A 27,800-nucleotide genomic window follows, 5' to 3' on the forward strand; every position below is an offset into this window, starting at 1 on the left:
TAATAACCACATTGAAGGTGGTGAGGAAGAAGAGAATTAAGTAACTCTGGAAAATAGCATCTTAACTGGATACTCTTTGGCTAAGGACAAAAAGTATTATTATGCTCTAGTTTAGTTAATGTGTTTCTCACAGGAATGTGGATTACCAGTTCTGAAAGTGCTTCATGTGTATAGTAGAATTAAACAAATGAGTAAATAAGTTGTTGAAGAAGAGAAGAGTTTCTTATTGTTTGAAATAATGTTACAAATGAGGAAATACTGAAATGCACTCTGTGGTATTGGATTGGAATTAGAGGTATCAGAGCAAACTCTTGGTTTTTAATACATGTACAGACAGAGAAATATCGGTATCTGCATTAGTGTACACACATGTATTTCCTAGCTGTCTGCTTGGAGGGCCTAGAAACAATGGAACCCTGGCCACAAGGAGCACGCTTGCACCTGGATCATAGCTCCTAAACATTATTGTCCAATAAAGAAACCAGGAATCCTTGGACAAGTAATTCCAGTGCTGGGCAAGGGGAAATACAAAAGGAGTCTGGAGCACCTTATAGAGCCAGAAAATAAGGAAGAGCTCAAAAAAAGACAAGGCTGTCAAAAGAAAACAAGAGCCAGCCTACAGGAACAAAGCAACAGCAATTTTAGCAACAAAATAAATAATGATAGTGTTGGATTTTAACCTATAGAATAAGATAAATATCCATGAGCCCATACTGATATAAATTTTAAAAATTGAATAGGTAAATAAATGAAGGAGAAGACAGTTCTTTCTTACAGGACAGTTACTGTTAATGAACATAGAAGGAAAATAGAAAATCACCATTAAGCAAACACCACAGAAATAACTGTGGTAAACAAGATCCACTGATGGATGCAAATATTAATAGACCATATCTGAGGAGAAGGATGGTATTTCCATAATCTCAAATTATCTCTCCCAAAATGCTTATTAATTATAAAGGGAAAGGTAATTTTAAAATGGAGAAAGCTTGAAGACAACACCTTAATCAAGTGAACGAGATAAACATTACTAGTAATAAGACATTGATATCATATCCCGCTTGATATGCACATTGAAGTACACAGTCATTTCACTGTCCTGAAAGACAAGGAAAGACTGAGAAACCATCACAGATTTGAGGAGATTAAGGAGAAGGAACAATTAAATCCAACGTAGGAAACTGGATAGGATCTTAGAACAGAAAAGGGACAATAGTAGAAAAACTAGTGAAATCAGAATAAGGTCTGCAGTTTAGTTATCACCGATTCTGATTATTGTATTATGCTTAGCAAGATGTTAACATTAGCAGAAGATGAATGGGGAATATATGCTAAACTAAAATTAAAAAGTTATAAATAAAATGAAATAAAACATATAAAGTACACAAAAACAAATACAGTCGGCCCTCCTTATCAATGGGTTCCACATTGGTGGATCTAACCAATCACAGACTGAAAATCTTAAAAAATAAAATAAAATAAAAAGTAATAATTTAACAAAAAAATACTGTATAACAACTATGTTCATGGCATTTACATTGTATTAGGTATTATTAATAATCTAGAGATGATTTAAAGTGTACAGGAGGATGTACATAGGTTATATGCAAATACTGTGCAGTTTTATATCAAGGACCTGAGCATCCGCAGATTTTGGTATCCACAGGAGGTCCTAAAACCAACTCCCCAAGAATACTGAGGGACAACTCTATTCCAAAGTAAACTATTCTTTGTTTCTTCCTATTGCAATTTCCACAGCAGAGCGACTTTTAAGCAGCTGGCTGGATGTTCGTCATATTGAAAAATATGTAGACCAAGGTAAAAGTGGAACAAGAGAATTACTTTGGTCCTGGGCACAGAAAAACAAGACTATCGGTGACCTTTTACAGATTCTTCAGGAGATGGGGCAGCATCGAGCTATCCATTTAATTACAAACCATGGTAAATAAATACTTACTCTTATAATGTGGCTCTTGAATTGTAATTTGAAATGTAAACACTGCATTTTATCCAAGACATTGACTTGTCATGCTGTATGTAAGTGATTCCTTGCCTGTGGCTTCATCTGGAGGAGACCTTGCAGCTTCCCGTTTTCTTGTGATGCTTTCTTCCCTTTTTGCCTAACTTACACAACACATTCCTTTCTACCACTTTACAGGGTTGTTTTTCTTCTTTTTTTTTTATTTACTTACCACACTTTTTTAAATGTTTCATTTTTAGCAGCCAATAGAATCAGCTCTATGTCCAAAACTCTGAAACTCTTTGAGTTGTAAATATAATTGGAATCACAATATTTAAGTAAAACGTAGATAATGCTGTCCTTTGTTTTATTATGTGATTAGAAGTTAAAAATATAATGGAATTTTCCCCCCCATGTATTTTAGTGCAAATGACACCTCCAGAATAATCCTGGGATATTTCTTCTATCTTCACTGCTGTTTTATGCCACAGCCTTCAACTCTGCCTCGTTTGTTTACTACCTATTCCACAGTGGCCTAATTCTTCCCTTTGTCTGTCTTGTCCATTGCTGATGCTGTGTCACGCCTTACAATGAGAGCAGCCTGGTAAATAAAACTTATGAAGTTTTCTCCATTTATTCTTTGTCAGTAAAATAGTCTTTCACCATCAGCAGTTATGTTTATTCCACTTAGGTTTATTCACTTTAGTAATAATGATCTCAAGTGGTCTTGGGTCTTATGTTATAGACTCAGGGTTCTTACGTTGGAGACTCTTTTGAATCAACATCTTTATTCTTTGGCTCTTTTCATCCAGGTATGTTTTGGGTTCTGTATATTTGCAGTCATGTTCTTTGGTAATAAATTTAGTGCTCATGAGCCTCTACCTTATCAAAAGAAGCTTTGCATACACAGAGAAGAAATCCTGAAAGATTTGTACCGGAAAACTGTAGCCTCAGATTAACTTTTTTTTTGTAGATTTTTTATTATTAATGAGATGTTATTTCCCAATGGGCTTTGACCATATTATCTGCATAATTTGGCTAGTTCCATTTGTCTTTTGCACATTTTTTCTTCCCTTAATTTAGTACAGCAAAATGCTTCGCTCTGAAGCCTGATCAAGTGAAATGCAGTGAGTCCCTGGGAACTATAAATGCAAAGCCTTTTCATTATCTGAGCCCTTTCCAACCACTGAAATCATCCACATGGCTTGCTGTTCGCAATATAAACTCATACCAATTTAATAGGACACATGAGTATGTGTTACATTTCAGTGATTTGGATAGATTTTGGGGTATATTTTCACTCTCTGTGTTGTTTATTTATGCAACAGAGAATGATTTAGACTGTAAGTAGACACAGGTTCCACATTCTTGTTTGACTCCTAATCATTGCACATGCAAAGTTTATTTCATTTTTTGATGTGTGATTAGCTGTTTGGTGGAAAGACAATTATTTTTGCCGTGTACAAGGAGATAGGTAAATCTGAGATGCAGAGGAGGATAGTACCTTACCTGGAGTCCTTTACTAAAGATAATAGCATTACTTAATTTTAAGTTATTGAATTATTGCTTCAAATTAAATTATAATCTTGAAAAAGTTAATTATATTATATGGGCTATTAAAAGCGGTATGATGATTCATTGGGAACATAAGTGCAACCTGCTGAACAGGTGTGTCCTGTGATAGCTACTCACTGAATTAGCAGTTGCGGCTCCTAATAGAAAATGCATAAAAAGATTTAGTCTTTCTTTGCTTTTACAATGGACAGACTTGTCAGTTATTCAAAAATAATCAATTTTTGCCTACTTTTCCTTAAAATTTTGTTCTGTTTGGTGCGATTTTAGAGGAATTTTTTTATTTTAGAGGAATTTTTGACCTTCTATATTCTAACCTCCAGGCATCACTTTGTAGATTTGGATTTTCTTGAGTCTTACTGAGTAAGAAATGCCTTTTATTTCCTCCCAGGCACTATTCCTGCAGTTCAGTTTGCTGTTACTAGCTGGTTTCTTCCCATCCATAAGACAGTCCCTCAGATTTCAGGACATAAATTGTTCAAGAAACTAGAATCTTTACTTACTGTTATTGTATTTCTGGCATGCATGTCCTTATGTATCATATTTTGCATTTATAGTTTAATGATCAGCAGTTGTTTTCCAGTTTTGACATGAAATCCACAGCTTCCTATTGGCTTCTTAGGAGAGCCATTTGGTTCTTCCATTTTATATGACAGTGAAGCATTATCTCTCTTTTTATGAACAACAAAAGGACAATACTTTTAGTGCCTTTACAGCCCCCAAACTTCAGATTTTGTTCTGTATGGCAATACCTAATTCATAATGTTTGTTATTTCCTTTTCTTGCCTAGTTGTCCTGACTAGAACTTTTAGTATAACGTTGAATAGAAATGACAAGATCAGACATTCTTATGTTGTTCCTGACCTTTAGGGGAAAACATTCAGTCTTTCACCATTAAGTATGATGTTAACTTTGGGTTTTTTGTAGATACCCTTTATCAAATTGAGGAAACTATCTTCTTTTCCTAGGATTTTTATCATGATAGGGCATTGGATTTTGTCCAATGTTTTTTAACCATCTATTGAGAGATGAATATGTGATTTCTATCCTTCAATCTATTAATAAGATGTATTACATTGACTGATTTTGAGATATATTAAACAAATCTTGGATTCCTACGACAAATCCCACTGGTCATGGTGTCTGATCCTTCTTGTATGTTTCTGGATTTTGTTTGCTAGTATTTTGCTGAGGATTTTTGCATCCATATTCATAAGGAATATTGGTCTGTAGTTTTCTTGTGATGTCTTTATCTGGCATTAATATCAGAATAATACTGGCCTCATAGAATGATTTGGGAGTTGTTCTACCCTCTTCTATTTTGGGAGAATTTATGAAGGACTGATGTTAATCATCTTTGATTGTTTAATAGAATTCACCTGTGAAAACATCTGAGCCTGGGCTTTTCTTTGTGGGAAGTTTTAAAATATTAATTTAACCTCTTTACTTGTTATATGTCCATCAGATTTTTTTTGAGTTAGTTTCAATAGTTTGTATCTTTCTAGAAATCTTTCCATGCAATCTAAATTATCTAATTTTTTGTCATAAGTTATTCATAGTATTCCATTGTAATTCTTTTTATCTCTGTGAAGTCAGTAGTTATGTTTCCTCTTTTGTTCTTGATTTTGGTAATTTGAGTCTCTTTCTTTCTTGTCAGTCTAGCTAAACAATTGTGTTTTTATTGATCTTTTCAAGAACCAACTTTTGTCTCATTGATTTTCTCTCTTTTCTTTTTTAATTCTCTAATTCATTTATTTCCACTCTGATCTCAATTATTTCCTTTCTTCTGCTTGCTTCAGTTTAGTTTGCTCTTCCTTTTCCAGTTCTTAAGGTGAAAATTTAGGTTATTGATTTGAGATCTTTTTTAAGGTAGGCATTTGCAGCTATAAATTTCCCTCTAAGCCCTTCTTGTGCTGCATCCCATAAGTTTTGGTATGTTGTGTTTTCATTTTCATTCATCTCAATGTATTTTTTAACTTCTCTTGTTATTTGTTGAGTTGTTGGTTATTTATGAGTTTGTTGTTAAATTTTTAAATATTCGTGAATTTCCTAAATTTCCTTCTGTTGCTGATTTCTACTTTAATTCCATTGTGGTCATAAAATATACTTTTTATGATTTCAGCCCTCCCAAATGTACTAAGGCTCATTTAATTGCCTAACATATGGTCTGTTCAGGAGAATGCTTAATGTGCGCTTGAGAAGTATGTGTGTATTCTATTTTGGGATGGAATGTTCTGTAGATATCTGTTAGGTTTAGTTGGCTTATAGTATTGTTCAGGGAGGTTTGTTATTGACTATGTTTTGTTGCTAGGGGGCTTGTTATTGATTATGTTTTGTTGCTAGTCTTCTCAGCAAAATAATTAAGAAACTCTAGAACATAATCTAAGAAAAACTACAGATGAAATAAAATTTTTCTAAAGTCTGAATCAAAATGTTAGAAATAACAGCAAAATATGGCAGGGTTTTAATCTTTTGTAGGAAGCTACATAGATTACCTCACTTCAGATAGACATAACAGATAGAGGTTATAGTCTACATTTGGGGATAAGTGGTAAGTATTTGTGGTTGATAACCACCCCCCTCCCACACACACACTCACACACAACCAACTCTAATACCTGAGTCACAAGATGGTATAAAAAAAAACTAACCCAGGAGAGATAATCTCATAATTATAAAAATTTTAAATATATGTGCAAAAAACTGATAACAATTTTGCTTTTTTTCTCTTAACTTTCTACTTTGAACTTTAATGTTTAAAATGATGTCTAACAATAATTTAAGGTAGCTATTCATGTTTTATGTGAACAAAACTATGTTTGTATAATATTTGATCATTAGAAAGCTATTTCACATATGTACATTTGTAACCATCCCTTGGGAATGAAACTGATCTTTAGAAATGAACATTACTAGCATGGTATTTATTTTTCACAGACTCAGAAAGAAAAAAAAGATGTGTTTATCAGGGACATAAAGTTTTGTATCTAACTGTCTTTGTTTCCTTTTCAGGGGGAGCCTTGAATCCTTCACAGCAAAGATATCAGGAAGATGGATTTCTAAACATGTCATCCAAGGTATAGTGTGCATGACTAGAAAATGACCCTTGAACTCCTTTACATATATATAATTGAGCATAAGGAATGAAGTTATCAGGCAGAAAAATACTGAATTTGCTGGATTTTCAGACATTCTTTTAAAACCAGAAATGCCTTAGTTCTCTCATTATTCTTTATTTAATTGAGGATTCAGGAAATTAGAGATTCATAAGTACTTGAAGAGTTAAGAGCTTTCTCTTCTCAGTGGTCTATCGAAGACAAGACAGAACTACTAAGCGTGCTGTGAGTTATGCATTTGACTTAATTCAGCTTTTAATTTTCTTTTTGTAGTTGGTGTTTTGTGTGTTGCTGTTAGTTTTTATTAGGGGAAATTAGCAGTGATCATTTTTATAGCATTTTAAGTCATGTTAAAATTGACTATAACTGACTATGGCATTGATACTTGAGTTTTTGCAGTTGATATGGAAGCTCTAAATATATATGGCAATGAATGCTATTGAATAAAATGAAACAACTTTGCTTTCTACTAGTTTTCTTCTAAATTAGATTCCATTCTGTTGTACTGTATAGTCCCAAGGGGAGCTTTGGATTTCTCTTGAGGCTCTTTTCTTTCCAGACTTGTGAAATGAAATTACTTCAGTATGTATTTCTTCTCTTAGGAAACAGTCAGTGTCACAGTGGATAATGTTCTTATTCCTGAACATGAGGAAAAAGGTAAAAAAAAAAAAAAGAATAACTTTTCTTTAAATCATGCTTTCATTTAAGTGAATTTAGAGGGAGAAATATCCAGTAGACACATTAACCATTTATGTTCAGATTCAGTATGAAATTTTCATAGGTAATAAAATATTTTCAATTTTGATTGACAGAGTTCTGGTGGGTAACATATTATTATGTTAAGAATTCATTGACTGATGAAGAACATAGTTGTGGTCTCTTCACATGTGGGATGTGGGATTTTTTATTTTCTCATAGTAAAATTTGCTATTTTTATGTGTCATAGGAAAACATTTTAAAAATTATGTTGGATTTTATATAGTTTAAAATTTTTTCATAGCAATTACAGAGATCTTTCAAGATGATTGTAGAGCAATGCTGAAGGTCAGTATGAAAATCCAGTTACTTTCCATATCAACTCTCCTACTTTATTAGTAGGGAGAATTATTAAGTCCTACCTGGGAATCATTCTGATAAATTTTAAAGACTATTTAAGGATGCCTTGCGTACTCTTTACCACTAGATCTGATGCTTCTTTGGTTGAAAAGAGAATTAGAAGAGTTAGATATGAGTTTGGCTCTTTAGCAGTAAGATCTAAATCAAACATTAAATGTCTTTAGGGAGCATTATGTATTAGCTGTGGAATACAGCCAAAATTGGGCTCTGAAGGATTTAACTAAGCTTTTCCTTTTGAATTTGTATCTGATTAGCTTTTTTTTTTTTTTTTTTTCCTTTTTGTCTTTTTTCGTGTCCGGCAACGGATCGCAACCCTCAGTGTCGCGCCCGTACCAGACCGGGACCGGCAACGGGATCGCAACCCTCGGCGCTGCTCCCACACCTCGCTCAGCCAGTGAGCGGGAACCGGTCTGCATGTGGGATCCGAACCCTCGGCGGGTGCGCCACCGTGCTCCCAAGCGGCACACTGTAGCAGTGCGCCACCGGGCCGGCCCTGTATCTGATTAGCTTTTAAATGTTTTCTGCCAGTCTCTACTTTGGATGATTTTTTCCTAAGTTACTCTGAGGAAGTAAGTTAGGCATTTAGAGGATTTGGCTCATGAAAAGTGTTTCTGTCAGTCATGCTTGGAGAGTATTGTTTAATCATATCAAGATTTCCATTTTCATAGTTGTTTAGTGGTATAAGGTTCATGATGGGTCAACAGCAATATGTTGACCTAATGACAAGGAAACAGAATCTTGGAAAATTTTCCGCAGCTGAACTCTTTGGCTGGCCTCTTTGGAGAGGTGATAAAATCACAGCGCTACTGTTTAGATATCTAAAAAGCCATTTTCTCTGTGGAACGGTGGGAGCCAGACCCAGGTAAATGTGCAGAAAGTACACAGTGGGCTTCAGTTTTGGTTCCTGGGTTTTCCTCTGCTGACCTTCCACTGAGCTCTAATGTGTTTCTTATATGGAAGTCCAGGTTATAATGGGGGCATTGATTCTTAAAAAGAGAAAAAGGTAACTTATCTTCTCCCTACTTTCCTTCCTAAGGAATATTGCTTAAATCCTCCATCAGCTTTCAAAACATTGTAGAAGGAACAAAAAACTTCCACAAAGACTTTCTAATTGGAGAAGGGGAGATCTTTGAAGTTTACAGAGTGGAGATTCAAAACCGAACATATGCCATTAAATTATTTAAACAGGTATGGAAAGAATTACTACCACAGAATATCAATTCCATTTATTTGCTCATATTTCATATTAAAATGTGTCATTTTTTCATCAACATTAAAAGGAGGAATATTTGAAAATAAAATTTTATAAATGGAAACAAGATATATGACCTCAGGTGACGAGAAGTGACTGGGAAATGAATGCCTGTGTTGCAGGAATGTGGAAATTAAATCCTTCCCATCCCAGATGTATTGCATGAGAAAGACTTTTCTGAAAAGCCTGGTAGGACTAACGGGATTTTGCTTGAGAGGATCGGGTTATGCTGTTTCCTCTAGTTTTCATGTTTTTTTTTAGGATGAGCAGTGTCCTCTCCAGGCAGCTTCACAGGCTAAGATTGGTATTGGGTGCTATTTTCTAAACTGTCTTCTATTACAGTTCTGGAGGATGGGAAAGAGGAGGCTTCAAGCAGGAGAAACAAGCTAATGATCAGAGTAGGAGTTCAGAAGACAGTGAGTGACTGCAACCAGTAAAGCAGACAGGAAATTAGGGCATCAAACTCAGGAGTCAGTAAGAGATAGTTACGTGTACACACACACACACACACACACACACACACACACACACACACACACACACACACAAGATGAATAAGGCATGGTTCTGTCCTCAGGGAGCTCACAGTCTCCTGAGGGAAACAGCTAGATAAACAAAAGATTAAACTGCTGCATGAGAAGTTCTTTAGCAGAGATTTGTACAAAAAGTCATGGGAGCACATAAAGATAGCAACTTTCCCCACCTGGAGGAGGGTGTGTCTGGCGCCCAGAAGAATATCTGGCAGAGTTACCACTCAATAAACATTTGTCAAAATTAAGTGGAAAAGTGAACAAAAGGAAGTGACTTTTCAGCTAGATTTGAAGGCTGAGTAGAATTATGGCAGGCAGTGCAGGAGGGGGGAAGTACATTCTGGGTGGAATGAGAAGCAGGTGCAGGGGCCTGAAGGTGCATGTATGAAAGCTTAGATCTTAGATTTCATGAATAGCAGTTTATCCAGTAGAGCGGAGTGGATGGAGTGTGGGGGGTGGGAAGGTAGGGAGAAAAGGTGATACAGAAAAGATAGGTTAAGTCCAGGTATGATTGTTGCATAGGAGAGTGAAAGACTTAGATTTGTGTTTTTAAAGTAGAGCTTTGATTACCGATTAGATTATGAATTGAAAGTTGGCAGGGTGGTTGGGGAAAGTTAGCAAGAACTACACTGGAGGCAGAAAGAACTGGTAGAGGGATATTTCAGATGTGTAAACTAAGAAATGGATAGGGCTTAAATCTAACTGCATGTTAGAATCACCTAGGGAGCTTTTAAAAAAAACAAGCCCTATAGCAACTGGTTCAGTCAGAATAGTGGTGGTGGCAGGCATCGGTACTTCTTAAAAGGTCACCAGGTGGTTGAAGTGTGTAGCCAGTGTTGAGAACCAGTGCTGTAAGCCAGGGCAAATCAGTGGCAATGGGGAGGAGAAGGTATGTCTAAGAGATGAATTGAAATGGACCAAATCTAGAGATTCATTGGTTAGGACTGGGGAAAGGGAGGAGAAGGAGGGATCGAAGGTGATTTCTAGTTTTCTACTTATATTACAGAGCCTTTTAAAAAAATTATTAACCTGATTTCTCCATTTTCCCCAATTGTATTTTGCCACACTAATTCTATATAGACATCTCAAGATTCCTGAGAAGATGAACAGTCTAAGAAACAATCTCCTGGTAAAACTATTCAACAAGTAGAATGTGAATGCTCTAAAGGTGTCCTAACTGAAACCTGTTTCTTATGTAAAGGTGGCCTAACTGAAACCTGTTTCTTTTTTTTTTTTTTTTTTTGCCTTTTTGTCTTTTTTCAGTGTCCGGCAACGGACCGCAACCCTCAGTGTTGCCCCCACACTGGACCGGGGACCGGCAACGGGATCGCAAGCCTCGGTGTTGCTCCCGTGCCTCGCTCAGCCAGTGAGCGGGAGCCGGTCTGTATGTGGGATCCGAACCCTCGGACGGGAGCGCCGCCGCGCTTCCCAAGCAGCGCACTATCCAGTGCGCCACCGGGCCGGCCCTGAAACCTGTTTCTTATCTAGAGGTGTCCTAACTGAAACCTGTTTCTTAGTGCCAGTATGTGCTCCCCATTTGTACTCTTATATGGCTGAGCTCCAGGGCCACCTTCCCAAAGGGTCCCTCTAGTCTACTTTCTTCTTCTCTCTGTACCTGTCATCAAATCACACTCCCTTTTGGGAGTTTTCTCTCCATGAGTCTGCCTTTAGAATGGGATGTCATTGACTCTAGATCCGCTTTCCTTCCTGTCCCAAAAACAAGTATTATTTCCTTGATTGCCTCTGACCCCTCCAGTACGATTTTGGTGATCCTCCTATGCATAGCCATAGCATCATCGCATTATCTCATCGTATTGCTTTCTTCATCTGCCTTTCCTAATGGACTAAATGGTTTTCTTCAAAGAGCTCTTACTTGTCTTTGTATCCTAGTGCCATCTTACAGGGCTTGGTCCATAGTAGTTGCTCAATAAATGTTTGTTGGATGAATTGAATGGAGCACACATGACCTTTTCTAGAATTTAGTTGATAATCGCTAGCACTAAAAAGACCTAGAAACTACAAAGGAAGGACTATACAAAGTTCTACTGTCCCTGCATTTTAACTCCCTCTTAATGTGATGAATAGAAGTATGGTTGGACTTTTGCCCTCTGCTTTTATCTCTACCTACTTCTCCAACCCAACAGACAGACACACACACACACATACACACACACACTTATCAGGAAAGATGAGATCATTTAATGAAGTCTTAGTCACAGAACATTTTTAAAGAAATGCAGATTTGTAACATTGGGCCATTATCTTCAATTACCTTCCTTTGAGGGACTGAGGTGGGGAATTGTAGTAGACGTGTTAGATCTGTGCTTATTGAACTTTAGTGTGCAGCCTAATCACCAGGGATTCATCTGACCATGCAGATTCTGATTCAGCAATCTGGGCAAGAGCCTGGGCTTCAGCATTTCTCAGCAGCTCCCAGGGAAGCTGAAGTTTTTTGTGTATAGACTGCACTTTAAGCAGCAAATTGCTAGAGTGCTAGGTTAGCATAAACACAAAAACTAACCCCTTCATTTTTCAGATTAAGAAAACTATGACCTTAGAGAAGTTAAGTAACCAACAAAAAAGTCACAGATAATGAGTGTTAGAGATGGGCAAGAGACCCAATCCACCTGGCTGCTAGGACAATGGACATGTAAAAAGTAAGGTCTGATAAAGGGGTCCTTGAAAATCATTTGTTAGCCTGGTTTGTTATTTCTGACTTCCTGATTTAACTTGGAAAATAGCTTCCAGAATTCCTGATGGATTTCTCAAAAATTCCACCCTCTCTGTTTGCAACTGAAAGAACCTTACTGCTGATGGGACCTAGAAGCATACTTAATTTAACTCTTGGTAGAAGTTAGGGACCTGAAATCCAGAGACACACAATAACGTTAAGATGCATGAAGGCATCAAGAATAGTGCCAGGTACAGAGTAGGTGCTCAGTAATAGTTTTGAATTCATTAATTTTTTCAGTATTTGTGTGTCAGGCACTGGGCTAGCTTCTGAAGCTTCTTTGAAGTAAGGAGTTATATTTTCATTTTCTCAGTCAGCCTGTATTTTCAAAATTAATGCAAAGCTAAACTTGAACTGATATATCAAAATGACCCAAGTCATAAATGCCAAATTAGTGAAATTTTGCAGCAGAATACAGGTAACACAAGTTGGATTCTTTGTGAAATCAAGTAGGGAGTTTCTAACTATTGTAGGTTTTTCTTTGAATACATATAGTATTTTTGAATTTATGTAAATGTGTGCAAAATATGGTGAAAGAGTTTGAATGTAAAATTTGGCAACATGATGTATTGCATGAAAAACTTTCATTTCAAGAGCCGTGGTTCTAAATCTGCTCTGGGGCTAGTGGACTTTTTGAAAATCTGATGAAAGCTGAGGATCCTCTTCCCAGAAAAATGTTCATATGCATTTACACCAAAAAGTTCATCTAATTTCAGGGAGACTATCGTTCCTCGGTTAAGAATCCCAGAAATAGAAATCCTCTTTCTTAATTTTTTTCTTGTCTTTCTATATGATATTTAGGAGAAAAAAATACAATGGAGGAAACATTGGAAGAAGTTTTTAACTGAGCTTGAAGTTTTACTACTGTGAGTACATTTTTTCTGGAATTTCTTTGTGCTTGGGTTTCATCTCTGTTCATCTTTGATTTTACAGCACAGTGCTTGGCATAGTTGGCATTTAATAAATGTTTGTCAGATGTTAGAACCTGGAATAAATTTTTGACATCTGGTTTAGTATAGTCCTTAAAGCACATTTTAAAATAGAGCATTTACATAATTCACTTGAACATATTTTTACAAGAAACTGTCACAAGGAAGTAGGTTAAATCATGTGTGACTAACATGTCTGAATAATAATTCTTAGAACATTAGAATTGTATATATTTCACCATTTTCCCCCATCCTTAGAGATATTCCAGTCTAGAAACTGTTTCATTAGTAGAATAACTCTCTTCAGGAAGAGAGTTTTAGACAAAGAAATCAAGTGCTTTTGATGTACATATTATTTTCTGGAAATTCATTCATGAGTCTGAGAGTCCTTTGAGACAAATTTAAATGACTTCATTTTCATATATACTCATAACTGCAGCTAGGCAACCTTCCTCAGGCCCCTGCTTCTACCCCTACAGAGTTCAGTCATCACCCTGTACAAATAAAAAATGTTTTCAGATGTTTTCTGAACCAATATTTAAGTGGGAGGCAGAGCAAGTAGGGGAAAGAAGGCATTATATTGAATCCCTTTCCTTATATATCCAGGACCAGAAATCAAAATATTAGAGGCTAATCATAAAAACTTGATATATATCATTTAATTGATAAAAACTAAATCCAAAATTGTAATAGTAGAAGGCTTTTACATTTAAGTTTTATTTATTTGCTTATGAAAAGAAAATTCCAAAAGTGCAAAAGAGTGAAGCAAGAAAATATTTTCTCCCACTATTATCATCTAACCCAGCCGATTTTTCCAAGGCAACAATGTTACCAGTTTCTTGTATATATTTCTAGAGATATTTTATGGGAAGGCAAATATAAATATTGTTTTCTTATTTTACTCCTTTTACTTAAGAGGTAACATAAACATACTGTTTATTTTATTTATTTTCATATTCTGTTATATTCTATACTGTAATTTACTTAATCACTTTCCTGTTGATGGATTTTGAGATTTTTTTCTCATCTTTTATTATTCAAAAATAATTCTGCAAGAAGAAAACCTTTTATATACATTATTTTGTACCTGTTTGAGTATCTGTAAGATAAATTCCCACAAATGAAATTATAGGGTCAAATGGTTATGTGCACTACATAGTACCAAATTGTCCTCCAATAGAAGTTAAACTAATTTACACTTATACCAGTCATGTATTCCTGGTTTCCCACATTCTTGCCAACCTAGTTTTTATTCTTACCTTTTACTTTTGCCAATCTGTAGGTAGAAATAGTTTCTTGATGTAGTTTTTAAAAATATTTAATTGACAAACAATGATCGTGTGTATTTGATTTATACAGTGTAATGATTTGATATACATTTACACTGTGTAATGATTACCACAATCAAATTAATTAACACATTCATCACCACATGTGGTGTACCTTAGATCCCCAGAACTTGTTCATTTTATAACTGGAAGTTGGTACCCTTTGACGGACATCTCCCCATTTCCCCCACCCCTCATCCCTGGTAACTGTTGTTCTCTCTGCTTCTATGAGTTTAACTCTTTTAGATTTCACATATAAGAGAGATCATATGGTATTTGTCTTTCTGTGTCTGGCTTATTTCACTTAGCATAATGACCTCCAGTTTCACCCATGTTTTTGCAAATGGCAGGATTTCCTTCTTTTATGGCTGAATAATGTCCCACTGTGTGTGTGTGTGTATGTGTGTGTGTGTATGTGTGTATGTGTCTCTCACACATGTTTTTATATATTCATCCATTGATGGACACTTAGGTTGTTTCCCTGTCTTGGCTATTGTGAATAGTACTGTGATGAACATGGGGATGCAGATATCTCTTCAATATACTGATCCATTTCCTTTGGATATATACCCAGAAGCTGGATCACAGGATCATATGGTAGTTCTATTTTTAATTTTTCCAGGAACCTCCATTCTATTTCTATAATGGCTGTCCCAGTATACATTCCCACTAACAGTGTACAAGGGTTCCCTTTTCACCACACCCTCACCAACTCTCATTATCACTTGTCTTCTTGATAATAGCCATTCTAACAAGTGTGAGGTGATATCTCAATGTGGTTTTGATTTGCATTTCTCCAATGATTACTGATGTTGAGCACCTTTTCATAAACCCATTGGTCATTTGTATGTCTTCTTTGGAAAATGTCTTTTTATACTTTGTCCATTTTTTAATCAGGTTATTTGCTTTTTTGCTATTGAGTTGTGCGAGTTTCTTAACTTGTACCCACTGGCTGCCTGCTGCTTTCTGCCATGAGTAGAAGCAGCCTGAGGCCTGCTCCAGATACAGCTGTCCCAGAATCATGAGCCAAATAAACCTCTTTTCTTTACAAATTACTCAGCCTCGGGTATTCTGTTATAGCAACACAGAAACAGACTAATAGAACCCCTTAATCAAATGTTTGTTTTGCAAATATTTTTTCCATTCTATAGGTTGCATTTTCATTTTGTTGATTGTTTCCTTTGCTATGCAGAAGCTTTTAGTTTGATGTAGTCCCACTTGTTTATTCTTGCTTTTGTTGCCTGTGCTTTTGGTGTTATACCCAAAATATCATTGCTAAGACTAATGTCAAGGAGACTTTTCCCTATGTTTTCTTTTAGGAGTTTCACAGTTTCTCATCTTACATTTACATCTTTCATGCATTTTGAATTAATTTTTGTATATGGTGTAAGACAAGTATCCAGTATCATTCTTTTGCATGTGGATGTCCAGTTTTCCCAACACCATTTATTGAAGATACTTTTCTTTTCCCATTGTGTATGCTTGACACCCTTGTCAAAGATTAGTTGACCATAATATGTAGGTTTATTTCTGAGCTCTCTATTCCATTCCTCTGGTCTATGTGCCTTTATTATGACAGTACCATACTGTTTTGATTACAGTAGCTTTGCAATATAGTTTGAAGCCAGGGAGTGAATATTCACCTTCCCTTTGTTCTTTCCCAAAAGGGTTTGACTGTTTGGGGTTTTTCATGGTTCCACATGAATTTTAGGATTTTTTTTTCTGTATCTGTGAAAATTGTGATAGGAATTTTAATAGGGGTTGTATTGAATCTGTAGATCACTATAGATACTATGGACATTTTATCAATATTAATTCTTCCAATCCACATATATGGGATATCTTTAAGTTTATTTGTGTCATCTTCTATTTCTTTTATCAATGTCTTATAGTTTTCAGTATACAGATCTTTCACCTCCTTGGCTAAATTTATTCCTAAGCTTTATATTCTTTTTGATGCTATTGTAAAGGGATCATTTCCTTAATTTCTTTTTCAGGTAGCTTTTTTTAGTGTATAGAGACACAACTGATTTTTACATGTTGATTTTGTATCATGCAACTTTACTGAATTTGTTTATTAGTTCTAACAGTTTTTGGACAGAGTCTTTAGTATTTTCTCAATATAAGATCATGTCATCTGCAAACAAAGCCAACTCATCTTTCTCCTCTTCAACTTGGATGCCTTTTATTTCTTTTCCTTGCCTGATTTCTCTGGCTAGGACTTCCAGCACTATGCTGAGTAGAAGTGGTGAGAGTGGGCACCCTTGCCTTGTTACTGATCTTAGAGGAAAAGCTTTCAGCTTTTCACCGTTTAGTATGATGTTAGCTGTGCTCTTGTCATATATGACCTTTATTATGTTGAGGTACATTTCTTATATACCTAATTTGTTGAGAGTTTTTATCATAAAATCATGTTGAATTTTTTCAAATGCTTTTTCTGCATTTGTTAAGATGATCCTATGATTTTTATTTTTAAGTCTGTTAATGTGGTGTATCATTTATTAATTTGCATGTGTCACTTTTGTATCCCAGGGATAAATCCCACTTGATCATGGTTTATGATCCTTTTAACATGCTGTTGAATTCAGTTTGCTACTATTTTGTTGAGGAATTTTACATCTATATTCATCAGGAATATTGGCCTGTAACTTTCTTTTCTTGCAATGTTCTTATCTAGCTTTGCTTTGAGGGTAATGTTAGCCTAGTAAAATGAGTTTAGAAGTATTCCCCACTCCTCAGTTTTTTAGAAGAGTTCAAGAAGGATTGGCGTTAATGCTTCTTTAAATGCTTGGTCGGATTCACCCTTGAAGCCATCTAGTCCTGGGCTTTTTTTTTGGTTGGGTAGTTTTTGATCACTAAATCAGTGTCTTTAATCATTATTGGTCTGTTCAGATTTTCTTCTTTTTCATGACTCAGTCTTGGTAGGTTATACATTTCTAGGAATTGATCTGTTGCTTGTAAGTTATTCAATTTGTTGGCATATAATTGTTCTTAGTAGTATCGTATGATCCCTTGTATTTTTGTGGTATCAGTTATAATGTTTCCTCTTTCATGTATCATTTTATTTATTTGAGCCCTCTACAAAAAAGAGAGAGATCTCAGTGTAGTTTCAGTTTTTTTTTCCTGAGATTAATAATCTCTTCAATCTCTTCATACGTTTAAGAGACACATTTCTTTTTCTATGAAATATCTGATAATATCCTTGGCCCATTTTTTTAACTAGGCTGTTGGTCTTTTTATAATTGTTTGAAGGAATGCCTTATATATTATAGAAAATTAGCCTAATTTTATCGTTATGAGATGCAAATAATTTTTTACCAGATTGTCATTTTGTCTTTGCTTATTCTAGTTTTTGCCATGTAGAAATATTTTAATATAGCTGAATTTAACTATGTTTTCTTTCACGGATTCTGGGTTTTGTATCATACTTTAAAAGGCTTCCCCACTATGAGGTTACAAAATAATTCTCCCATTTTTTTCGTAGTACTTTTATGGTTTTATTTTTACACTTATATCTGGTCCATTTGGTTTATCTGGTGAGGTGGTTTCCATGTGAACTACAAAGAGCAGTTTGTCTTTTTTTTAATCTTGTTGATGTTTTTTAATGGAATTACATTGACTTTATAGATTAATTTAGGGAGGATCAACAACTTTATGATATTATGCTATCATACAATATTAGGCTAATATTTGCTTAATGTTAGGCACTATTCCAAGTACATTATGTGTGTTAATGTTAATCCTCACAACAGTCCTATGAGATAAATTCTGCTACTATCCCATTTTGCAGATGAGAAAACTGAGTTAGATCCTGCCTTTTCTACAAGATGCACCTTATTTCCTAAATCATCTTTAATCTCCCTCTTCTCGGATATTTAGGTACGACTAAGGCAAGTGCAGCCTTCTTTAGAATATACAGTCTGAAGTGGGATTGGGAGAGAAGTACATAAGTAAACAAGCAATTTCAGTAAACTGATTAAGTAAAAAAAGAGGAAAGACACAAAACAGAGAAGAGGGAGACGGGGAGGAGGAGATGGTGATTTGAGGGATGGGTTGCAGAATGGGCTTCTTGGAAGAAGTAACATCTAAACTGAGGCCTGAAGGGTGAGTCTTTTTAGTTTAATATTAAGGGAATTACCTTAAACAGAGTTAAAAACTCATTAGAAGCCTCTGATTCCTTTTTTTTTCTTTTCCCAAGAAAAGAGAAGCTAATAATTTTTGAGGACCTGGCACTTGGCAGTGTTTAACCTTTTATTTAATTTTCATAAGAACCCCAGGAAGTACCTACTCAGGACTTTTCAGTTACTGCTAACCTTTTCAGTTACTGCTTACAGTTGAAGAAACAGGCTCAGAGAAATGCAATAACTTGCCCAAGTTCACACAGCTGATAAAAAGACCAGAAATTCAAACCCAGGTTTGTCTGTCACCCAAGTCTGTCTGCTCTGCCACACCATTGTGCCTTGCATCATCTTGGCTGCAGGAGGCACTTAGAAATGCCTGTGGAATTGATTTTAAAAGGTATTCAATCTGCTGACCTTCAGATCTATATCTAAAATCCTACTTATTTAAAAATTTTTAGGGAAAAGAGGGTGGCATGGGTCCATAGGCTCAAAACCACCCATCTTTGTCCATGGCATCTCCATGTTCCGTACCTTGCTAACTTCTAGAGCATCCATTTCTCTGCTTGATCATTAATATTTTAAAATAAGCAAATGGTCATTACTACCCTGTTAGCAAGAGAGCAGAGCACCAGGCCATGGCTGTTTCTATATGATGTCTGTTATCTATGCCTTCCAAAAGATTTGTCTCTCTTTGAATTATTTTAAGTTACAGGAGAATCAGCCAGCCAGTGATATAGATGAACTATTTAAGCAGCTAAATATACCATCTCAATTTCTTTTTAGTCACTGCTTTTCATTTTATAGATATGGTCTGAATCATAATAGGTGTAGGGATCTTATATCAAAAAAGTTATTGACGTATTTAAAAATAATGGTCTTCGTGTGTTTATGTATGTGTACTCATATACGTATGTACACACACACACATACAGACATACGGACATACTTCCTTCCTTGAAGTAAGAGGAGTAAATGGAATCAGAAGGTATTTATATACATACATATATATATATACACACACACACTATACACACACACACACACACACACACACATATATATATATGTTGTGTGTGAGTTTATAGGAAAGTTTCACTACTAAAGAAATGAATAGTAGGCCTTTATAAAGAGAACCTTTTTTAACAACTTTATTTATTTTTAATATCACCAAGCATGCCCAGGATATAGTAGGTATTCAATAAGTAATTGTTGAATTAAACTGACTTCACATTCACATGTTTTATATTTCTTAATTGTTATCTGGGTTCCATTAGTCTTCATGGCAATGACACATACATTTAAGGAATAGAATTTTTATTAATAAGCTTATAAATGACTATGAGGAAAGGAGCCTGAAAAATGTACACTACACTGACATAGAAATCTGTGATTTAAAATCAATGGTATGTTTTTCAACATCCAACGTTATTAGTCATGTGGGTTTTAGATAGCAATACAAGCTTTCTGAAGACATTGATGTCTCTTTTCAGCTGTGGAACTGGTACCTAGCACAGTACCTGACATAGTAGTTCTCAATAAATGGATGAATGAAAATAGTCTTCTCTACTCTTATGTTTTGGTGACTTTACTTACAGTTTGTACAGTTAAATCAATCAAATGAACAATTTCAGTTGCATTATCTTTTTTAATAAGTAAGTCATATTGTGTTTCATATTGATAAAAATAAGTTAATATCAAAGAGCATTGTCTATTTTTTGTAAAGTTCCCAGCATCCCAATCTTAAGAAATCTTTGCTTTCTTAAATTTTATGTCTTATATTTAGATATTTTATTTATTTTTATATGATCATAGTTAATCAAAAACTATTACTAGTATTTGTTAGAATTCTTTAATCCAATTTGGAAAGCAAAACTATGCCATGTGTCCAATGAAATTAACTCTCTCTTGACTAAGTTTATATTCTGCTTTAGACATATTCCCTATCCCACCTTACAACACCCAAACCAGAGTGTTGTTCATTTCCTATTTGAATAAACAATTTGACAACTTTGAAAATCTTTTATTTCAAGGTTTCATCATCCAAATATACTTGAGTTGGCTGCATATTTTACAGAGACTGAGAAGATCTGTCTTGTTTATCCATATATGAGAAATGGAACACTTTTTGACAGATTACAGTGTGTAGTAAGTCATATCTATCATTTTGCATTGTCCTCTGACCCTCTGAAGTCCTGGGGGAGCTGCTGAAACTAGCTGAGAGAGTTGGGAGAGGAGATGGGACATGAGGAGATAGCCAAGAATGAGTTTCCCAAGGAAGTACAGGACTTTTCCATGAATTAATTTCTTAGTTTTAGAAGATGGTGTAAATATCTGCGTTATTGTGTTTTATGCAACATGGTTACCAAAAGACTTGCTGGCTCCTTATTCTTTATTGATTCTGTACCTCCAGTGAATTTACATCAACTATCCTTATCTCTCATATAATTTTAATTTATATAATTTTATACAAACTACCATTCAGTACAAAGGATAGGCATAAAAGTGATACAGACTCCTTGAGGAAGTTGAATAAGTGCCATGATTTCTCATAAGATGTTTTTGAAGTGTAAGTTTAAAAATTGATTCCAAATAGGTTAAGTTTTAGTTATGATGAGAATAAAAGCAGATTATTTTCAATTACTCACACTATTATACCACAAGTAACTTAAGAATCTTGTTTAATGAACTTTTAAACAGTGTTACCTTACTAACCATGTTTTGATTAAGCTAATATTAAAAGTTATTGGATATTTCTATCATCTCTAAAGAGACCTAGAACCATCATCAGTAGTAGAAGGAAACCCATCTGAAATTAAAAATAGTTTGTGGCAAACCAAAATGTTGATTCACCCACCTTACCCCACCTTGCCATTTGCTTCTATTCTGACATACTTCTATGTAATGAATACTCAGAAAATGCAACCAAACCAACTGCTGTTGTCTTTTTAGGGTAACACAGCCCCCCTCTCTTGGCACACTCGAATCGGTGTATTAATAGGAATAGCTAAAGCCGTCCAGTACTTGCACAACACTGAGCCGTGCTCCGTCGTCTGTGGCAGCATATCAAGGTAAATGATCCCAGAGCTTTAGGTTATACCTGAAAGCCCCTTTTATCATCACAGGTGAGTTCTACTTCACACCATTTTCTGTCTGTAGTTCACCTGGTATATATGTGTGTGCTAAGAACTCTCATCTAATCTATTTAAAATCTTACATTTTTATTAGAGAAAATATGTCTACCAAATCTATCAGCACTGCACTCTCCTGAGTGAGCCACAGGCCGGCCCATGTCTACCAAATCTAAAGTGCTACATTTATCTTGCCAAAGGGAGAGTTTATATTGTCTTTGGAAATTATTAATGAACGATGTAGAATAGACAGTTACGTGTATTTTATTAATTATACCTGATAGCAGACTGTGAAATGAATCTGTATTAATCTCACGTTTTAAAAAAACTGCAGTTTAAGGAAACTTTAAGTGACTTTTATGGGAATTCCTAGCAAGATAACAGTAGTAGATAGCAACTAGAATTCTTTGTGCTTGAGTCACCAGTGTCTTCCTCATCCCACTGAGCTTGCTACCTCATAACTTTATATATTAATTTGTGACAGGCCAAGCAGCAACACCAGTGTTCATTTATGAGACATGAGAAAATTAGAAGCAATGTCTTCCATATTTCTTCTTGAACCTGTCCAAAAGTACATAAATATACCTTTGCTAAATGTCAGGGAAGCCTGAATTGAAAAGGTTGCTGCCTCTTCTGAACCATTTCCTAGTATCTTGAAAAAAGCTTTTAGCATGCTTTTTACTTGAGCCGAAGAGGGGCTGATTGCTTGTTTGTTTTTCCGGCAAAATGAACTCCATATGAAAAGACTATATTTTTACTTAGTCCTGGGGAAGCAAGTGGAACAACCTAGTCCTGGGGAAGCTAGTGGAACTACACACAGACATCTGCTCCTGTTGCAGTGTGGTAATCCATCAACTGCTAGGGGCTTCACATAATCAGCATAAAATGATGCACCCTGGGCCGACCCCGTGGCTCATTTGGGAGAGTGCGGCACTGGGAGCGCTGCGGCACTGGGAGCGCAGCGGCGCTGGGAGTGCTTAGTCCACAGGTTCGGATCCTATATAGGAATGGCCAGTGCGCTCACTGGCTGAGCGCGGTGTGGGCGACACCACACCAAGGGTTGCGATCCCCTTACCAGTCACAAAAAAACAAAACAAACAAAAAAAAAAAACAAAACAAATAAAATGATGCACCCTAATGGGACCTGAACATAGAGGGGGGCAGTGGAGGTCTCAGGGGTTGGTGGAGTTATCCACTGGAGTCGGTTCCAAAGTGCTGAGGTGGCCACTTCCAACCTAAAACAATCCCTCGTCTACCCAGCTTGCAACCAGCACTGAGCACAGTAGATGTTCAAATATATGTGGTACTGAGTGAGTAAAATACCTAGAATTTTACTACACTTATTCATTCTTTGGTTTAAACTTAAAGTAAGCATGAATTTATTTTAAATCTCAAACAATAATACACTAATGATATTAAGTTTCCTTTTGTGTGGCTGAGTTTGTCAAATCCATTTCTGAAGGCAGAGTTTGATAGGAGAGAAGGGAGAGAAGAGAGAGGATGTCCAGGTTCTTGTTCTTGATGGGAGTGGAGGACAGGGAGGGTCACTTGCTGGAGCAAAGGGGACATCAAGGTGGGGAGGGAGGCAGATGCAGGCTCCACCTGCTTCCTAATACTTTTCATAACTAATAATGGGTGAGGAGATTTGGATGTGCCCCTCTGGCATGTCTCTTCCGGCGTTAGGTGAGAGCACAGGCTGTGGGCCCTGGTTTCCACATTCTCACTATGGATTAGTGTCTTCAAGCAGATTTGCAGGAAATAGGCTCAGAGGCAGTGATTTGCCAGCGGATTTTTTGGGGAGACCTCTCAGGAACAACACATAAGGGAGGGAAGGAGGAAGGCAGAACTGGGCAGTTTGAGAGGTTGAGCTGGTTATTGTAATAGAGGCCCCAGCCAATGCCATAAGGGAGCACTGAAGTTGGGAGGGCCCTTCAAAGATATCCTGAAGTTAGGCACCACTGTGTCTGACCCGCCCTGGAGCGGGGCTGTAACCTGGGTGAGGCAGCTCCTTTCTGCCAAGGACAGTTCCCAGATTGGGGCTCAGCGGTGAGCCACCATCAGCCATCCCTCCCTGCTGGGGAGCAAGAGCCTCTCAGAGACCTGAGGAGGGAGCTGGGCATTGGGGGAGGGAAGGGGAGGTTCACCGTGGCAGCCACCGCAGTTACAGAGGAAGATTCAGCAGGACAGACCTCCGAAAAATGTGACCCAGGGATCTTTCTTTTTCACATACTTTCCTCCTCACCATCCTCCCATCCTTGTCTCTTAGCTCAGTATCCCCTAATGTTTAAATCAGAGAGACCTGGTTTCTAAAGCAGACCTTGTACTTAAAATGTGATTCTGAGAAGATTGCTTAAGTTCTCTAAAAACCTAAAGATTTTTCCTCTGAAAAATGTAAATGATAGAATAATAGCTTCTATCTCTTAGGGTTAAATGACTTAAAGTGTATATGGTGCTTAGCAAAGAGTATGCATTCATCCACTGGTAACTCCTGTCACAATTGGTCAAGAAGTGGGAGGAGTGGCAGTGACAGACTAAGCGATGTGGTGGCAATTCAGTCTTTTTATTTGTCACTCTTTTATTTATCTCCACTGTCAATATATTGTGTTTGAAAAGTGGACCCATAGCTAAGCTCTTTTTTAAGAAACATCACTTCTGAGAATCACATGCATTTTAGTTCACAAATATTTGTGGAACATTGTTTATGCGCAGAGCATTGTGTTAAACCACAGTGGGGATACATTGATGGAAATAGTCTTGTCTTTGAATGCTCAACCTGACCTTCAAAGAGATACCACAAGCAAAAAATATATAGTGTATAATATTGAATATGGTAATTATCCTATTTTGAGCATCACATATTGCACACAGGTATTGATATTCAATGCTGTATCCCACAGATATGTACAATCAATTATGTTTCAACAACAAAAAATTAAAATAAATAATCAGAAATATTTAATGTAGTACTAAATATGCCCAGTGCATAGTTGGTCTAAGATGGCTTTCTCTCAGTAGAGAGTTCCAAGTCACGTCTTGGAGGAAATGGGTCATGGCAGTGGATTGGTTGAAAGAAGGGAGAGAATATTCCTGATGGGGGCAATAATTTGTTCAAGGGAACAGAGTAAAGAATTGCAAGTGTATAACAAAAGCAAGAAATATTGGTTGGTTGGAGAGGCAAGGACAGGGTTGGAGATGAAAGTAAGATGAGACTGGAGAAGAATAAGGAATGTGCTGGGTAAGGGATTGGATGGGGTCTTGAACACTAACTAGGCTGAGGAACTAGGTTTGATAAGCTAGACTCTAGTGAGGGCCTCTGAGGCTTGTCTGGGGTACAGAAAGGTTCTGGAGTCTCTTAGGTAGTCTCACAACTTAAAAGGAAGTTAGTTCTTCCAGGCCAGTATCCCAGGTACTTGACTTGATGTGCTCAACTCACGTGAGAATCCCTATTCTGCTAGTCAGAATACCCAAAGGGGAATAAAGATACAGAGTAGCAAAGGAGATCTGATCAGAGACAAGGAGAATATTATGGAAGAGGCAGGACTTGAACTGGAAATGCAGCTAGCCACATATTTTACTTCTTAGTTGGTGTAGGGGCTACTGCTGATGGATTCTGGGCTTTCCTAAGAGTCTGAGGATTCAGACATAACCTACACATAGACTGTACCCAACCAGCCATGTGTCAGGGTGTGGAGTTCTGGGGCTGTGGGCATTTGTCTGAGAATTGTTGTTTCACAAGGGCTTATCAGTGTGTCCCTGTCTGTTCCAGAGCAAATCAGCCCCTTCCACAGCCATTGAACTTTCAGCCTTTGTGCTGAGCCTGCCAGCAAGGATGTTAATTAGTGCCAACCATAACCGTAGCTTTTCCCCCTCTTGTTTGGTGGTATGCACACCTGCTCTCTAGAAATTGGAATGAGACCAACTCATTTCATTCAGGCCACTGAACATCTGTCAGATGGTAATGACATTCAGTCCCAGCAGCCTCAGCCAAACGTGAGTTGGCTGACCTAGATTACTCTCCCCAGTGTCTTAAATGAATCCTCCACGTTGCCTTAAACCTGGGCCTCCCTGATTCTTGGTCCTTGTTTGTGTAGCCCAGTGCTTTTAGGAAGGTCTGAAATCCCTGTCTCTTCTGCCTTTGTCATATTAATTTTCTAAATCTTTTTAAGGAAAGACAGCTTCTAGGAGGGATGCCATTTTATTGTACAGCCCTGGTAATTGGCTCCAAAAAGGACATCTCAAAATCCATGTTAAACAATGACCTTTTCAATGAGTAGTAAGACAAGGATCTGTTTTTGATAAAGGAGTGAAAAATGTAAAATATCGCCAGCTTTATTTTCTTTTCTGTATCTGAGCTTCAGACTGATGAGTCACAGAAGATTTTATCCTAAAGCATTTGATGTTATTAAATAATGTTTTTAATAGTGTGAAATAACTTGGAACAATGTGTGTAAAGTGAGATGAAGTAGGAAAACCCACATTGAAGTAGTATACAGTGTGTATTTATAACTTCATAGAACTACAAATTCATGCATTAAAAAAAGATTAAAAGTAAAACGAAAATATCAACAAGGCTTTATTTGGATGGGCTATTTTTTAATGGCTGAATTTTTGTGGAAAGGCCTAGCCATAAGTTGTAATTATTCCCACCTAATGTGAGACTTGCCTCTTCATCTAACCTGTCCTTAGACTCTTGCTGTCATGGACTGCCCAGCACTGATGGGAGTCCTGCTCCATTTGGATACTGCTCTAATTATTAGAACTTCTTTTATATTGAGCTAAAATCTTGTGACTTGACCATGAGTTTATTTTGCCACTGGAATTTTCCATATACAGCTAAAAAAAAAAAGAGATAAACGTTTATTTTATTTCTCTCTGTAATCAACAGTTTCTTAATCTTTTATAAGTAGCTGGATACAAAGATGTTTCTTTCAATTAGCTGTAGTAAATCGAAAGAGCACCCAACAGGGAAATTGGAGGGCTAGGTTTTAGTCCTGGTTTTAGCTCTTCCATTGAGATATTATTGCATAGAACAAATCATGTCAACCATGTGGGCCTTATTTAGGTCATCTGAAAAAGAAGCCATTGCTGTATATAGTACAGCAACAGTTTTGTTTCATATTTCATGTTCCCAAGTGCAGTGCTGAAAGGGAACCTAGGGTAAGTGCTTTCTGAACTCAATTTGTGATGTCAGCCAAGAATATGGGAGGATGTTTTCGCAACATTTGGGTCATGTATTTGCCATTCATGTGCTGAGCGGTCTGAGGCTACTTATGGTTTCAAATCCTCTTAACAAATTGATTATATCAACAAATATTTACTTGGTATCTTCTATAGACTCAACATTATGCATGTAAACATCATCAGGTGGTCACTGCATAAGTGCCAAATAGTATGGTTCAGGCTGTATAGTAGGAACTGGGAGAAAGGAGGGACACTGGAATTCAGAATAGGTGGGTGTGAACATGAAGGAAGTGAATATTATGGCTGCATAGAGGATATGGATATAAATAAGGAAGTGGGCAATGCTGTCAAGATAAGGGGAACAGCATAAAGAAAACCCCGAGACAGCAATAAGCAGTTCGTCCTGACTGCACTGGTAAGTACTAATACATTAAGGGTAGCTAATAGGCTGGAGACAGATTAGGGAGCTCAGTGAAAGCCAAAGGACTTTACACCTGACATAAATGCCCATGAATCATTTGTTGTTAATCCTCCCAACAACACTGAGTTTAATATTAATGTTATTGTCTCAGTTTGACAGAGGAGAAACCAAGGCTTACAGAGGTTAGTAACTTGCCTCTGTCACATGGCTGTAGATGGGGAAGGGGAGGAAAGAGTCATGTGTGAGTCCAACAATCATGCTGTTCTTAGGGAATTAAAGGTCTGAGATTACTGGGAGCATGTTGGCCTCATCGGCAGAGACAGTGAAATAGGGAAGGAGAGGAGAGTATAACTAGAGTACATAGATTTGAAAATGTTGACATTGGACTCTTAGTGAAAATGGCAGTAGGCAGCAG

The 27,800-nt window shown here is 36.6% G+C and overlaps 1 protein-coding gene across 1 annotated transcript in view; it reads left to right on the forward strand.

The window, feature by feature from the left end:
* The first annotated feature begins 942 nt into the window (after window positions 1–942).
* The window catches only part of IRAK3 (interleukin-1 receptor-associated kinase 3), a 37,725-nt gene continuing 10,867 nt past the window's right edge, over window positions 943–27,800 (forward strand). Inside the window, exons 1-8 of the mRNA XM_008567833.1 lie at window positions 943–967; window positions 1,759–1,941; window positions 6,545–6,609; window positions 7,251–7,305; window positions 8,801–8,952; window positions 13,079–13,143; window positions 20,686–20,800; window positions 21,605–21,723. Coding sequence (XP_008566055.1) covers window positions 943–967; window positions 1,759–1,941; window positions 6,545–6,609; window positions 7,251–7,305; window positions 8,801–8,952; window positions 13,079–13,143; window positions 20,686–20,800; window positions 21,605–21,723 — 779 coding nt within the window. The remainder of the gene's footprint in view (window positions 968–1,758; window positions 1,942–6,544; window positions 6,610–7,250; window positions 7,306–8,800; window positions 8,953–13,078; window positions 13,144–20,685; window positions 20,801–21,604; window positions 21,724–27,800) is intronic.

The sequence above is a fragment of the Galeopterus variegatus genome, unplaced genomic scaffold (assembly GCF_000696425.1).
Source record: "Galeopterus variegatus unplaced genomic scaffold, G_variegatus-3.0.2 Scaffold349, whole genome shotgun sequence".
NCBI classification, from domain to species: Eukaryota; Metazoa; Chordata; class Mammalia; order Dermoptera; family Cynocephalidae; genus Galeopterus; species Galeopterus variegatus.